We start from the raw sequence: 14,107 nt of genomic DNA, 5'->3' as shown, positions 1-14,107 counted from the left end.
AAATCGATCACAATTTCACTCTATGCAAAACCACTTGTCATTATAGCAGAACACGGTGCCGCTACAAACCTCGTGTACATATCGCTACAAAGTCAACCTTTTTAATATGTACAGCGCATCATCCTCGAAAGAGAGTCTCGACGCTCCAAGAGGAATATACATAAACACCAAAGCAAATAACATGAATAAGAATGGAAACATCAGGAAGCAGTGAAATCACTGTATATCCTTGTAACCCACGAATATCCGCACAGACCGGCAGGGTGTGTACAGGTCTTCCTCAGAGGCAAACCGTCGCGCTTTAAGCATAGCCTGATAGAGTCTCTCCTCCTCCACAAGTTCTGCCTTCGACATTGCCTCCCGCGGAGGAACAGACCATCCCAGTTCAGCAAGTGAACACCACAAGGATATTCGCGCCTGCATATCGCTACGCAACTGGTTCAGCAATTATAAGCATGCATCAGAGAAAGTGGTACTCGCCGCTCATAGCGATCTACCAGTATCTCGAACTTCGTCCGACTCTCAAGTTCGGATAGCTCCAGATCGGTATCCCACCCACACTCTGTTAATTGCCCTGTACGATTCCTCGTGCGATCCAAGAGCTCCTCGTACATAGCCTCTTGGCACCCCAGTACACTTTGATATGACCAATATAGTTGCATAGCGAGTGAACGTTCGCTAAGCTTGTCGATCTCATCGAGAGGAATCAGGGACTGTGAAGCAGCAACGCCCATAGATGTACTCTCGGCCGCTGAACTATCAACGATATAGAGCGGTTTTTTCATGACATGAGCTGTTTCTGTTTCAGAACTCAGGGTGTTGGTTGTATCGCACGAGAGTGCTAGTGAATGTGGCGAGCAATCCGCGGGACTCGTTGTTGGGCATGAAAGCGTGGAACTCTCCATATGGCTGAATAACGACGATTCCCCCGATGACGCTGATTTACTTGTAGCAGAGGAGTTAGTAGACGAGAATGAGACGGCGAAGGGACGAGGCGTGACAGGAGTGAGAGGCGCATGAGGTTGTGAGGTGGTTTCAGATCTGTCCGAGGATAATGAAGCTTCCATGAGGAGCGCATTTGGTGGTAACGGTTGTGGTAATGCTTGTAAAGGGGGTAATGCAGGCATGCGGAAATGGACAATAGGTGCAGATATTACGCGACGGAAATTCGAGGTGAAATATATTGGGAGAATAGCTAATGCACGTCAGATGCAATTGAGATCACACACATACAGTACAACATACCTGTTGGACGTAAGTTGATAAATCGGTTCTCAAATACAGCATAATACAAGCTTTCGAGTAGTGCATGATCATGAGGTAGGGGAGGGATGTCTGGTTGTGACGAGGGTGGTTTGTCAATGCGATTATGCGAGCCGTTGGGATAGTGAACAGAATCTGAACGCTTATTGCGTGCTCGCAAAGGCGCCGTGAACCAGGTAGGCAGTGTGGGGAATAGGATATCTGGGATTAGTCAGAAGGGAAACGTGAAGGCAATATAATGATGTACCATGTTCGAGGACTTCAACAACCCCACCCGGTCGTAGGACACGGTTCACTTCCTTGGGAGACAATCAAGATACAGCTGCAAAGGAGGAGAATGATCTCACCTCAAAGAGAACACCCCACTGGAGCCAGCATATTCAGAATGTGTCCATTAATACAGTATGAGTATATGCTAACATACCTTGTTCTCAGGGATACCCCGGCCTAAGCCGTGCATGTGAACATGATCGAATTCGTCATCGTCGAATGGGAGTTTCGTCGTCAAACTCATCAAGGGATTCCTTAGACCGGTTTACACGTTGGTTCAAACGTATTACTCACAAATTACCGTGGACCCACGAGATGCGATTCGCAACATCTGGCTCGAGTAATGATGTCGGGACTTGTACATCCACGAGGTCAAACCCGACCTTTGTGGCGTCTGTAAACTCCATTCTGATATCAAGAATGGAAGTACTCACGAATTTGCAATCTGGCCATTCCTTCGCAGCATCAAGTATCCACGTCCCCCCCTATGAAACACACAAGTATTGTCACGTAACTGAAAGAAGATGTGATGTAAGACGTGACTTACCCCACAGCCAAGATCGAGAGAGCGTTTTGGAGAGTCGTGATCTGGAAATTGGACGACCGAAACTGATTTCTCGACGTGCATGACGAAGCTGTGATCCATGTTCTCCCTATAACGGGCTTAGCCGCCGGTCAGGCACAGTAACGGACAAACTCACAGCTCTAGGACTTGTCTATCGTAACTTAGAGGATACGGAGCTTTCTCTGGGTCATAGGAATGATGACGGTGACCATGTTTATTGAGAAAGTCCCTGTTTCGAGGAACACGCCTGCCGCTGGAAGAATCAAGTGCCATTGTTGTGGCTGTGCTTGGACGTGGTGGGGGCATGATGGAAGGAGCAACAAAGAGAGAGTTGTACTTGTACTCCTGAAATAAGTCCTAGTCCTCAGGCTGGCGCGAATCGTGTAATGAAAAACGGAACGTGTGTTTTGAGAAGGGCTATGATATTATTGCGAGGGAGTCGGCGTGGGACAGGCTATCATTAAATCTAACGTTAGTAGGCAGAGAACAACAGACTAGCACTGACCTTCCTCTTTATGGTCATCAAAGCTGCTCTCAAGCAGTGTTCGAGCTGGCAAATCATCTGATACAACTCGTAACAAAATACCTGGACAACTTGATCGGCTATCGAGCCTTCGACGCCGAATTACATCCGCAGACCCTCACACCTGCTTAACAGGCCGTTTTGATATCAAGGCTGATGACGGTCCATTATTGTGGGTTCATTAGATCACCCTGCATTTTTTCACAGATGGCCTGGACTCGTAATGACTAGAATGCAATTATAGAAAACATAAAAGAGGTACGATACACCCGTAAAAGCTAAGTAGAAGGTATGCAGCTATCCAAGGTCCAACGAACACTTCCTAACACAATCAGTAACCGAGATCCTTCCTGAAGTGTGGGACCATGAAATGTCTCGACTTGACCAGCCAGGCAAACCAATCACCCAAGGTAAATCCTCCCAAGAACCCGAAGTAGCCCATGCCGCCTTTCTATAACGAATCATGTCAGGGTCAAGCCACAATAACTCCCCTGGCTTCTGACTCACCTTTCCATTCGTGATCACAATGATCTCAGGTGCACCCGCGTATTTCTTTGTCGGTGCGACTCCATTCAAGAAGCTCACTACATTCGCCACGATAACGGGAACATGCCACATGAGCTTGGCTATCTGCTTCTGCTCAGTCCAGTCGATGATATCCCCCACAGCGAAGATGGATGGGTGATTGAGCAGTTGCATGGTTGGCTTGATCTTAACGAAGCCATGGCCGTTCACAGTGTCTTCACCAAGGGAAGTCACGTACTCAGTGTTGGGGCGGCCCCCACGAGCAGATACCTGTATGTGCCGGTGAGCTGGTTAGATGTGCACATACAACAGTGCACGTACCACTAAGTCGGCGTCTGAAATTAGCTTTCCACTGCGAGTAGTGACACCAACGACACCCGGCTCTGGAATGTCATCGATGTATTCATTGAACATGAATTCAACACCGCGAGCATGAAGGCGTTTCTCCAGTCCCTTTCGGAGCGAGTTGCCATAGGTAGCGTTGATAAGCTGATTACCACCGTGGACAATGGTAACTTTCTTTGTCTGTATTGCGTAATTCGTCAGAACTGCCGTGGCCTGACAAAATTTGAAAAAAGAAATTCACCGGGTAAAGATCTTTGACTTCACCAGCCAACTCTGAGACGTATTGCATTAGTAACGACACGATGATACCTTGCGCATACTCACCGATACCAACGGCACCCCCGCCAATGAGCACAACGTGGTTTGCTTTGGCGAACTTTTGGCGCCATGCGTTAACAAATGGCAGGACATCATCCTCGTTTTCTGGGATAGCACAGGGACCACTGGATGTCGAGCCAGTGGCCAAAATAAGCACTGCATATGAAATGCGCTCCCCGTTGGCAAGGACGACGGCACCCCCCGGGACGCCAGGCTGTGCCTCAATGCTGGTCACAACACCGACTTTTGTCTCGCCATTGCCATTCGCGTAGATCCTGTCAAGCTTGACGAATGCGGTTTCTTCCAACTTAGACTCTGCGTCGACGACAAGACGAACGGCCGCAGGAAGGGCAACGGCATAAGAGCGGGAGTTAATAAGAATGAGGTTGTATCTTCTCGGGTCCAATTTTTTGCTGAGCAGTTTAGCAACTTGGAACCCAGCGTATCCGCCGCCAACAATGACAACGTTCTGTTCTGCCTTGCCGGCCATTTTCTAATGATGGGTGGGTGGTGGTGGTAGTAAGGAAGGAAGATTAAGGAATTGTAAAATGATGGTATGTACTGTCGGCATGATTCAGCGCGTTCTTTTATACGCCGCTTCGGTGATGTTGTTCGAGATTCAGACGTGCCCGAACCTATCGCAAGAAGCAAGTTCTGCCGAACAAGGCAGTGGGCTGCGTCAGCACATAAGTATTACGCGGAATGCTTACATAGCCATTAATCCTACGCGCTTATCCACGTCGTGCATTCTCCAGGAATTCGGTGATTGTACAAGTCCGCAGTAAATTGCGGGCTGCGGTGATGATATCCTTCGAGAACTGCAAGTGCCTTGAAAGTTATTAATTAGGTACTATCCAGGCCTAGGTACGCTGTACACGCGTGAGACTCTGTGAGACTCCGAGGCCAATTTTGTCTTTTCGGCTTTCCCCAGAAAGCTCAAAACCGCCAAGCTAACCGCAATCTGCTCTGAACGTTGAACTTTGTGTCAAATGCGCAGATCGGGTAAGCAACGCAAGGCCGAGCTGCAGCTGAAGCGTGCCGTCAAACGTGGTGACGTAGCCCCACCTGAAGCACAACCGCGCAGGAAGAATTTCAGGAGACCTCCGAAACTCGGCCATTCACTTGACGCTAGGCTTTTAGCAGATGACGCATCTAGGGCCGCAAGGAAGCTTCAATCACAATTCGTCAAGATTGATCCTGTCTTCCTGGAGACCACGAAGCACTTGGCTGCTACCTTGCCCTTGACGAGGCCTATATCTGCTGATGTATGCCTCCTCGGTGTTGATCATGCACAGTTTGGCACCGATCCCGTAAACGATCAGCTTAATGTCCCGAGGAGACCGAAGTGGAAGTACACCATGTCAAAAGATGACGTAGATGCCAATGAGCAAGGCTGTTTTCGCAGATGGATGACTCAAACAGACGCCATGGTGGAACGTTGGCACAATCAAAACAATCAGCCAGATGCATCGGGCACTGATCTAGCGTCGGCTGGCCCAAGTATTCCTGATACTACTGTTCAAGAAAGAATGCCTTGTCCTCCCACCCATTTCGAGCGCAATCTCGAAGTTTGGAGACAACTGTAAATACTAAATTTATACGCATCTGATTTCTGGTCTCACAAGTTAGTGTGCAGCTGGCGAGTAACAGAAATATCTCAAATCCTTCTTTGTCTTTTGGACTCTAGATGTCCACCGCTCCACTTCCCGCCTTCGCTCGAGTCCTATTTAACCTCTCGAAGAGCGAAAGTCATTCTCGTTCTCACAAAAGTCGATATCGCAGGTCCAGAAAGAGCTGAGGCATGGACTGCATATCTTCGGAAGCGGCACCCAGGACTACCCATCGTCCAAGTTGAGGCGTATCAGCAAAAAGTTGGCGAGCAAGGACGTCCAGTCTATGAATCGCACCTCCCCCTTCCCTTCAGAGAACGTTTGGTTAGCGCCATGCGTCAAGTGCATGAAGAAATGTTCATCCCCCCTGAACGGGTGCGCTCGGATGAGGCCAAGCTTAAGCGCTGGAATCCTCCAGTCAAGCGCGAGATTGATTGGAATGGCTTGCTGCATGCCCATGGCAAGAAAGTAGGGAGTGTCGTCGGAGGCGCAGCTATGCCAAAGGGAAAAGGCAAAGAGGATACCGCAGATGACGCCCAAGAACCAGAACAGGAAGCTAGTGATAGTGAAGGACAATTAGAATGGCAAGAGCCAGAATTTCTGACTGTCGGTTTGATCGGTACATTTTTCTTGTGCTTTCACATATTTGAAAATTGACAGCTCATCCCAGGTCAACCGAACGTTGGCAAGTCATCCCTTCTCAATGCACTGTTCGGAATACATAAAGTTCGAGCATCACGGACCCCCGGAAAGGTAAACCACAGTCCTAATCCATAAGATACAGAGCTTCGTCTTACATACTCGACCAGACAAAGCATTTTCAAACTCTTTTCTGGAGCCCTGATGTCCGTCTCGTTGATTGCCCAGGGCTTGTGATGCCCGCCTTCACACCGATGGACACTCAGGTTCTCTGCGGAATATTACCCATATCCCGTGTCTCCGCCATCCCATTTTGCATCCACCAAATTGGGCAACTTCTCCCTCTCGAGACTATCCTGGGTCTCACACACCCTTCAACGAACAGCGCACCCGTTGAGGACAAGCGCACCTGGCGCGATGGTAAACAACCTTCAGCGAAGGACAAGATGCACTGGACAGCGACGGAGATCATGACCGCATATGCGAACAAAAAAGGCTGGGTTACTGCAAAGGCAGGCAGGCCAGATATCCACCGTGCAGGCAACGCCAGTGAGTATCTTTTATTTGTTTAGGATCTTCGATAATAATCATTAATAGTACTGAGACTCGTCGCGGAGGGCAGGATAGCGTGGGCTTTCTGGCCTCCGGGAACCGACTTAGCGACTGTTAGATCCAGTGGGGGCAACGGAATCTGGCTCATTCGCAATGCAGACCAGCACGCCCAAGAATTAGATGAAGATGATGAGGGAGGATCAGGCTATGAAACTGACGAGGTCGAAAGTCCTGATGAAGGCAGTGAAGATAGCGATGAAGATAAACATGCGACCGACGAAGAAGAATACCAGGATGCGGACTTCAAGCCTGTTACTGTTGGTCGCTTCGGTGTGCTAGCGATAGATGATTGATTGAAGGTTGTTTATCACACTGCAATCAACTATCCTACCAGCACTGCAACAACGTTGCAATTGATGATCAACAGTGGCACCATCACCCTTCAAACTATCAGTGAAGTAATTTGGCTAAATTTAACGACCGGAATGCGATGTGCCATCACAGCGAGCATATGGAGTTCTCGTATCATACCGATATTAGACATCAACACGTTGCAGCACATCAGGCTATGTCAAGCTTCTAGTCTTAGATCAAACAGCCTCTGACTTCAATTTGAAAGTCCGTAACTTAGTGCATATTCGTACTCGGTCTGTCCTTGGTCTTCGGATATGGTAACAGTGTTGCACAAGCGTGGATTGAACTCAAGTGTATCCATGTTTTCGCTACTATAATGCCAAGGCCCACTGTACAGGCCCTTGGCGAGTCGCGAAGGCATTGCAACTGCGGTATCCTGTTGTTTAGGCGCCCTGTTTACCCCTTCCACCGGCAAGCTTCTTCGACAGTAAGTCCAACAATCGAGGAGCATCAAGATGAGCGTCCTCCTTAATAGCAAGTACTCTCATGTCGACTCGTCCTGGGTGCAAATGTGACCTCGAGTACATTCAAGTATTTAGTGCCGCTTCAGTACTGCCATAGGTTCGACCTTATTCGGATCTGGAGCATAGTGCTCGATGGAGTTTCCGAGGGGAATACTATCTGAAAGTTGTGCGAGTGCTGTTCGAAGGTGACTCAATTGTGTCGTTGCGCTCGACATCGTTGAAGAAGTTCATCAAGGTTGCAATTATTGAAATGTCATTATATTAGTTAATTGATCATATCTTGACTAGTTGTTCGGGATTTTCGGGTGTTCAGCTTATATATCTTAGAGAGAGTTGACAGGCTATGTTCCTGGGACACATATTTGAGTTTTCGACACCTGTTATCACTCGGAGTGGTACGTAACAGGTCACTACATACACCCCTGCCCTGAGTTTTTAACCAGTTATGTAATCACATGTTATGTAATTACATGTTATGTAACTAGGGGTCGGCGTTGCCGACGTGGACCTTGCTCACATTCCGTCTTTTTCTAGCTCTATCGTGCTCGTTTAGTCTGGCTTCGTCCCAGGATTTCTTCTGACATCACTATATAGCTACTACTACATTGTTTCTTTCAGTGTACTGCACTATGGTACCTTGTTTTCTGTCAGACTGTCTGTCCTCGAGAAACGCTTTTTCGTTTCCTCCGCGAGTCGCTCAATCCTGTTATCTTCTATCCGAAGGTCTTCGTTTGGATGTTGAATGAATAGATCATTGTCGAAGTCTCTGAGAAGACGTATGCATTCTTGGCCGTGACTTCTGGATAGTGCGACGTATGCATTGAAGGGAGATAGGCGAAAACATGTCGTTCTTCCAATGTCCACTAAAACGTGATCAATTGTCTGTCCTTGTGCTTTAAAGTCAGTAAATGCGTAAGCTGGTGTTACAGGGAGTTGACGCCGCGTGATTCTTGTAGAAGGACCTGTGCCCATGGAAAATTTAATTTCGCAAGGTAACACTGGTATGTGCTGAGGCAGAAGTCCGTGCAATGGCGGTAAATCGCAGAAGTCGAGGTGAATGATAACAAATGCAGGGGGATAACGCAAGAATGCTCTCTTTGCTTCCACAGCGTTGCTCCCAATCTTTGGCTCTCTGGGATCCAGAACGATATCAGTAATTCTCAGTCTATACTCACTGAAAATGAAAGCACATTGATTGTCTGAGGTACTTAGCAGTTCAAATACACTAGGTTGCATGGTGTTTCGATAGATAGATAGTAAATACGATGTTTAGGGGTGCGGCGTAAAATTATAGGATTAATTTTTATTTATTCATCACATTATTACCAACATATTAACAAAAAAGGGAGTTGTCCGAAAACGACGAATATTGGAAGGGAAGCGCGCTAGCTTCGCCCTGTGGGCGGAGCTCTGGGCGCGAGGGAGTTGCACGGTCTAAGTTATTACTTTGTTATTCAGAAAACGACAAGTATTGGAAGGGAAATCGGAGGTAGGTGATAAGTTCGCATCATCGTATCACGTTGTATGGCGTCACTGTATTTACTATTATTTGGAAATCACATAAAATGATCCATGTGAACCTGACCTTGCTTCGCAAGGTAATAACGTGTCAAAAACTCAAGACTTGGGGAGTTTTTCACGGAATCCCTACTCACTGTGGTCACCGCTCGAGACACTATTACTCTTACTCCCAACATCAGATTAGTACAAACTCAACTGCATTGTCTTGAGCGATGATCCTCGCCGTGTATTTGAGATCAAGATTGCACCAACAGAGAGTGTCAGCGCCCTCCAAAAGATTATCAGGGACATGAAGAAGCCACATCTTGACCTGTTGACGCTGACGATCTCGAGCTACGGCAGGTGAGTGATCAATGCCCGAGGTCTAATTCTGACGATCTGATCATTTGGAAGGTCAAGATCAATTCGAACGACCTACACTCACTCGACGCGATCGGAAACCAAGGCGTGGAGTTGAAGCCGTTAACCGAACTGTCCGAAGTGTTCACGAATGGTGTAGAGCGTGGATGTATTCATGTCGTCATACGACATCCTGCCGTTGCACGGCACATTAATCCACTTGTTGCTCTACGACTCGCTTATCTCAAGAATGGCGCAGGTACGGCATCCCTCGAACCCAAATATTCATATCTAGGATGTCCTCATCCTCGGAGTTATACCAATTCAACCGGTCACATTCAGGAATTCTCGTAGTGTCTGACGAACAAGATGCGTATCAAGTTCGTCAGGCACTACTCCCCTGAGGCCCACAAATTCTATGCCAGGAAAGGGGCACGCTCCCAAACTTATTGCCTACAATCCTTTACCCGGCGGCTGGAATATGGTGATTATGGATGCCCTTGATATTGATAATGGTTGCTTCCCGCAACGGCCTGGCTCATATCGACTGCTCAGTGAGATAGCTGTTTTGGACTGCCAACCGCTGAAGGAGGCCATCACCTCTCTCATCCGGGAGTTACACGATTACAATGACGGCTACGTTCATGGCGACCTTCAGGATACCAATTTCATCGTGGGAGACAACAAACACTTCATGCTGCTCGATTTCGATTGGGCTGGACCGATACATAAGACCCATTATCCTGTGCATGTTAATTGGAAGGATATTCGTTGTCCTGATGGTGTGTCGGATGGGGAGAAGATTGTGGCGGAGCATGATGAATTATCTATTTCATCCTGAGCAAGATCGTCGGGATCGTCGGGAGCCAGCTGCAAAGCGCCGCCGTGTGTCTGGTGAAGGGCCACCAATGGCCATTTGATTCATTCATAATTCGTTGTATCACCGAAAGTCCAACGTAGATTAGTATCTGCTGTATCGTAGTGAGCCAAATCGATTATTACCGATGCGCGTGCCATCGGTGTATCTGAGATTTCCGAGTAAAATTGTACCCATGCACAACCTCTGATCTCAGCAGTCGATCCCTCGTACTGTGTGTGTTCTTGTTAACTCTCCCTCTATTGATTACTTTCTTCGGGTCCACCACCGCTAGTTAATAACATCATGATGCTAATTAGCAAGCGGCTAATAAGCAAGCAGTTTTATCCCGAACCCTATATCCCTGGCCATTACGCATGTTGCATTCTTCAGAGCTGAGTTTCAAGAGGCAGAGTTTGGAGGAAACCGCACTGATTGTGCAATACCCTACAACACATAACAGCGTGTTTTTGTCAAACGTACTACTCGGTATCAGTGGCCAAGAGCATGCTCTCCTCATGGCTAAGCAAAAAGTCCAACAACACCCAAGCTCTCAGCCAACCAGATCAAATATCTAAAGCTTCCCGCTCGACAGTGGAACTAACAGGACATTCATCACAATCTGCAATTCCCATCACAGACGATGATCACAACGATGTCCACGAACACATCTGGGATCCCAGCACATACTCTACTCAAACTGAACAGGACGTTCTCAGACCAAATCCATCGGCTACTAGTACATCAAGCGACGTGAAGTCGTTGGGACAATCAACCGAGCCAGCAAAGTTTCTGACACCGCATGATGACATTCTCGCCGAACTCCAGGGATACTTGCCCTCGAGTGGTCCTCAGGCTGCAGAGCGGTCATCTCTACGACCGGATGCTCCCCAAGGATCTTCCCTCAATCTTAGCTCAAACGCTGCCGAGAACTCATTGTTCACATCCGACTCTTCGCCCAATCATGAACCAGCCAGGGAGGTCATGTATGAACCGTTCACCGGTCAGAAATTATCTGACTATGTGCCAATGCCGGTGCGGTCGGGTGCTGACGATGAACTATGGTCCCATCTATCGCATATTCTGGAGCTCCAGAGCGAGATTTCAAAGATGCATGTCGATATGGAGAATGTCGGTTTGCGGACTACGCGGGGTCATAATGTACCTGAGCGCGGTGGAAAGGCAGGCACCACCAGGAAGGAGACCGGGAAGAATAGGAGAAGTGATACACTCGGAGAAGAGGAAGATGACAGTGAGAGCGATGAAGCGACCGAAGGAGAGGATTCGGATGACAACGACGAGGTGTTTGGGAAGAGGAAACGGGATGAAGAATTCACAAGACTGGCGGAGCGGTTTGCGGAGAGAAAGGTTTCCATCGACGCTGTCATGAATAAGGTATATGCGTCTCGTAGTTCACCGTCCATGTCTGATCTTACTACTTCCAGCTGGGCGACCTTTCGAGCACGCTCAAGGCCTTTCATGCGTTACCCATTCCAGTACTCGATATTGTATCCACTCGTACCAACACCATGTCTTCCGATGCTTCACTAAGCACCGATCGCGGCACTGGTATGACCTCTGCGCTTACCTCGACGACATCAGCTCCCCCTCGTATGTCAGTACAAGTAACGACGATCATAGATGACTCGCAACACGTGGATAGCCCAGTGGACGTACATTTCGCACAATCCATTGATCGCAATGTTGGGAAGAAGTAAGCTTCTGGATGTATCATATAGTTCGGGAACAAGTTTTACGATACAAATAAAGTTGAGATAGTTGATACTGGCTATAGCTAGCACACTACATTAAAATCACAGGTAGATGAAGAAAAAACACGAGTCTTCCAGGCAGAAAGCCTGCTTCCTCAGGAAGGAGACCAGCTCCCACACTGGATAGCATGACCAATCGACACCAATGCATCAATTCAACCTCCGAGGAGAGCCAGCGCAGCCCTGAGTTCCTTTCTCGCTTGTTCAGCATCCTCGTAATCAAGCGAGGAAATAGCAAAGCGACAGTGCTTCTGTGCTTTGGCAATGATAGTGGGTGTAAGTTGGAAATTATTCAGTGGTAAAGGGGCGGGAACTGGAGGCGGAGGCACCATGCGAGGAGGTGAAGAAGGTGCAAATATTGTGGGCATTGGCGGGGGAGGAATCATGGGCGGAGGTACTGGACTTGAGGGTACAAATCCAAGCGGAAGTTCTTGAGACGATATTGAAGGACCGCGAACACGGGTTCGCGGTGGCGAGCCTCTCGGTGGAGAGATTGAAGGAAGGAAGGAAGGATGCGGAGGAGTGGGGGAAACATGATCTCTGGTTGTCGGTGCATATATAACAGGTCGCTCTTTGGGTGGGGATGAGGACTCGAATACGGACGGCCGAGACTCGCTAGCAAATGGCAAGAACGGAACCTGACTAGGCGATGATCCGTTAAGCAACGGATCTCGGACTAGCTCTTCATCGCTAGTCGTGCCCTCCACGTCGGTGCTAATCCAGGCTTTACGAAGTTGACTCCCTCTGCCATTGAGAGGGGTTTCGTGCCAGTTGTTTGCCTGGTCCAAACTGACACTGCTGTTATCCTGAGCAAGGTCAAATCCTGGAGTTGCCGTCGTACTCCAACACCCGGGGCTCAGCGATTCATCGTCATGGCGAGGGGAATGCAAGCGATTGGCACGAGTGATATCATCTGGACTCATCCTTGGAGATGGTGTCTGTCGATAATGCGACGTTTGAGGCAATGTGGGGGATTGGCTCGTTGCTGAAGAGGAGGTCTGGGGATCTTCAACTCGCGAAGGTAGCTCCGAAGCACCAGAAGTAGCAGGGAGGGGTTCTAGGTCAAACTGAGACCCGGCAGGACCTGGTGTGGGCTTCCTACCCTCCCGATATGCCTTTGCAATATCAGCTGCCTTCCATTTAGCATATTTAATCTTGCCATCTATCTGTGAATGTACGTTAGACAAATGTCGTCCGACTGCATGATACCACGACGACTTACTGTATCGGAGATATCCGTCGTTGGAAATACTTTCAAGACCTCGAAGAAATTTGCTGCGGCAAGAAACTTCTTCGCAGTTGATCTAATTAGATGTGAGCCAATCTACCGGAAATTAAAACAATGATAGCTGAATACCTTGTTGCATGACCTTCGCGATCTTCATCATCGGCGATGCGGAAGATCTTTAGGGCAAAGTTCTCGACGAACGCTGCGCTCGCAGGCTCGCTATCTATAGTGTCACTGGGACCGATCTCTGTTTTCAAACGCTCGAGTGCGTTCAGGAGATTTAGAAGCAGTGTACGTGAAGCAGCATCCTTTGCTTTCAAATTGATGCCAAGTTGTGCTGCATAGTACGCGCCTACACACTTCCGTGAGCTATGTGATGTGCTTGAATGTAAAGGTTACCCGTACACCAGTATGCCACAACTGGTTGTTGATTGACCAGTTCCTCAGCACGTTGGAGGTACGGCGCTATAGACTTGAGACCTGCCGACACCGGTGGAAGACCAAGGGACATGATGGCTACTGATCAAGGGGGAGTTTCGCGAGTAAGTACTGCGGCGGATGAATGTATACAAGGGTAAGTTAAAGTCACGAGTGGTGTAGTATTGAAGTGCTGACGATTCGAAAACTAAATTATAGCCTTAAGCCTGAGGGTTTTTATACCGATGGTGGATGGGCAAGCAAGCTGTGAATTGTGGATTTGTGAGAGGCCTCGCGCCTGCAACGAGGACACGCAAAGCTGAGCTGTGTATTTAGTTCAAAGTTCAATCATTAGCTGTCAGGAAACCGAAGTCATCGGGACTCGGAACATCACAGCTTGACGTCAGTTCGTGTCCTTGTTTGGCGGTATGGGCGTCTTTGTCTAGTTCCGACTTCGAGCGACATGTCTACAGCAAAACATGGAGC

At 48.3% G+C, this 14,107-nt stretch overlaps 7 protein-coding genes across 7 annotated transcripts; 3 read left to right on the top strand and 4 right to left on the bottom strand.

Moving 5' to 3' along the window:
• Positions 1-13: 13 nt before the first annotated feature.
• On the bottom strand, positions 14-2,727 carry F5891DRAFT_1012415 (uncharacterized protein). The gene is made up of 10 exons (XM_041360728.1): positions 2,235-2,727; positions 2,081-2,186; positions 1,968-2,018; positions 1,828-1,916; positions 1,688-1,772; positions 1,611-1,628; positions 1,511-1,562; positions 1,246-1,464; positions 481-1,195; positions 14-427 (listed from the first exon to the last, which is right to left on the bottom strand). The coding sequence occupies exons 1-10, from the start codon at positions 2,402-2,404 to the stop codon at positions 217-219; spliced, it is 1,716 nt and encodes a 571-aa protein (XP_041230277.1). The 5' UTR covers positions 2,405-2,727; the 3' UTR covers positions 14-216.
• A 51-nt stretch (positions 2,728-2,778) lies between these two features.
• Positions 2,779-4,649, bottom strand: F5891DRAFT_1012412 (uncharacterized protein). The gene is made up of 5 exons (XM_041360727.1): positions 3,816-4,649; positions 3,733-3,764; positions 3,468-3,671; positions 3,129-3,416; positions 2,779-3,072 (listed from the first exon to the last, which is right to left on the bottom strand). The coding sequence occupies exons 1-5, from the start codon at positions 4,297-4,299 to the stop codon at positions 2,953-2,955; spliced, it is 1,128 nt and encodes a 375-aa protein (XP_041230276.1). The 5' UTR covers positions 4,300-4,649; the 3' UTR covers positions 2,779-2,952.
• Position 4,650: 1 nt separating this feature from the next.
• On the top strand, positions 4,651-7,462 carry F5891DRAFT_1140216 (P-loop containing nucleoside triphosphate hydrolase protein). Its single transcript, XM_041364885.1, has 6 exons — positions 4,651-4,673; positions 4,741-5,391; positions 5,446-6,038; positions 6,090-6,172; positions 6,229-6,607; positions 6,656-7,462. The coding sequence occupies exons 2-6, from the start codon at positions 4,799-4,801 to the stop codon at positions 6,961-6,963; spliced, it is 1,956 nt and encodes a 651-aa protein (XP_041230275.1). The 5' UTR covers positions 4,651-4,673; positions 4,741-4,798; the 3' UTR covers positions 6,964-7,462.
• Positions 7,463-7,965: 503 nt separating this feature from the next.
• F5891DRAFT_1012406 (uncharacterized protein) lies at positions 7,966-8,776 on the bottom strand. Its single transcript, XM_041360726.1, has 2 exons — positions 8,679-8,776; positions 7,966-8,620 (listed from the first exon to the last, which is right to left on the bottom strand). Exon 2 carries the CDS (start codon positions 8,458-8,460, stop codon positions 8,116-8,118), a length of 345 nt encoding a protein of 114 aa, XP_041230274.1. The 5' UTR covers positions 8,461-8,620; positions 8,679-8,776; the 3' UTR covers positions 7,966-8,115.
• Positions 8,777-9,811: 1,035 nt separating this feature from the next.
• F5891DRAFT_897781 (uncharacterized protein) lies at positions 9,812-10,168 on the top strand (the record flags this gene model as incomplete). The annotated part of the gene is made up of 1 exon (XM_041373399.1): positions 9,812-10,168. A coding segment is annotated over one exon (357 nt), but the record flags the coding sequence as incomplete, so codon positions are not given.
• A 223-nt stretch (positions 10,169-10,391) lies between these two features.
• Positions 10,392-12,027, top strand: F5891DRAFT_754587 (uncharacterized protein). The gene is made up of 2 exons (XM_041373119.1): positions 10,392-11,599; positions 11,650-12,027. The coding sequence occupies exons 1-2, from the start codon at positions 10,712-10,714 to the stop codon at positions 11,920-11,922; spliced, it is 1,161 nt and encodes a 386-aa protein (XP_041230272.1). The 5' UTR covers positions 10,392-10,711; the 3' UTR covers positions 11,923-12,027.
• A 104-nt stretch (positions 12,028-12,131) lies between these two features.
• Positions 12,132-13,715, bottom strand: F5891DRAFT_1126464 (Vta1 like-domain-containing protein; the record flags this gene model as incomplete). Its single annotated transcript, XM_041364093.1, has 4 exons — positions 12,132-13,142; positions 13,199-13,280; positions 13,334-13,556; positions 13,610-13,715. 4 exons carry the CDS (start codon positions 13,713-13,715, stop codon positions 12,132-12,134), a joined length of 1,422 nt encoding a protein of 473 aa, XP_041230271.1.
• Between the last annotated feature and the right edge of the window lie 392 nt (positions 13,716-14,107).

The sequence above is a fragment of the Suillus fuscotomentosus genome, assembly GCF_016647785.1.
Source record: "Suillus fuscotomentosus strain FC203 chromosome Unknown F5891scaffold_9, whole genome shotgun sequence".
In the NCBI taxonomy this organism is placed as follows: domain Eukaryota; kingdom Fungi; phylum Basidiomycota; class Agaricomycetes; order Boletales; family Suillaceae; genus Suillus; species Suillus fuscotomentosus.
Note: the sequence above shows the minus strand (reverse complement) of the source record. Positions and strands in the feature narration are given on the sequence as shown.

Coding starts and splice junctions, on each gene's coding strand:
- F5891DRAFT_1012415 (XM_041360728.1), bottom strand. CDS start 2,404: ATGCCCCCACCACGTCCAAGCACAGCCACAACAATGGCACTTGATTCT. Junction 1,917..1,967: donor AATGGCCAGATTGCAAATTC/GTGAGTACTTCC, acceptor GACGCCACAAAG/GTCGGGTTTGACCTCGTGGA. Junction 1,773..1,827: donor TCGTGGGTCCACGGTAATTT/GTGAGTAATACG, acceptor TCCCTTGATGAG/TTTGACGACGAAACTCCCAT.
- F5891DRAFT_1012412 (XM_041360727.1), bottom strand. CDS start 4,299: ATGGCCGGCAAGGCAGAACAGAACGTTGTCATTGTTGGCGGCGGATAC. Junction 3,765..3,815: donor CGGGGGTGCCGTTGGTATCG/GTGAGTATGCGC, acceptor AATACGTCTCAG/AGTTGGCTGGTGAAGTCAAA. Junction 3,073..3,128: donor TTGTGATCACGAATGGAAAG/GTGAGTCAGAAG, acceptor GATTCGTTATAG/AAAGGCGGCATGGGCTACTT.
- F5891DRAFT_1140216 (XM_041364885.1), top strand. CDS start 4,799: ATGCGCAGATCGGGTAAGCAACGCAAGGCCGAGCTGCAGCTGAAGCGT. Junction 6,173..6,228: donor CATCACGGACCCCCGGAAAG/GTAAACCACAGT, acceptor ATACTCGACCAG/ACAAAGCATTTTCAAACTCT. Junction 6,608..6,655: donor CCACCGTGCAGGCAACGCCA/GTGAGTATCTTT, acceptor AATCATTAATAG/TACTGAGACTCGTCGCGGAG.
- F5891DRAFT_1012406 (XM_041360726.1), bottom strand. CDS start 8,460: ATGGGCACAGGTCCTTCTACAAGAATCACGCGGCGTCAACTCCCTGTA.
- F5891DRAFT_754587 (XM_041373119.1), top strand. CDS start 10,712: ATGCTCTCCTCATGGCTAAGCAAAAAGTCCAACAACACCCAAGCTCTC. Junction 11,600..11,649: donor TCGACGCTGTCATGAATAAG/GTATATGCGTCT, acceptor TACTACTTCCAG/CTGGGCGACCTTTCGAGCAC.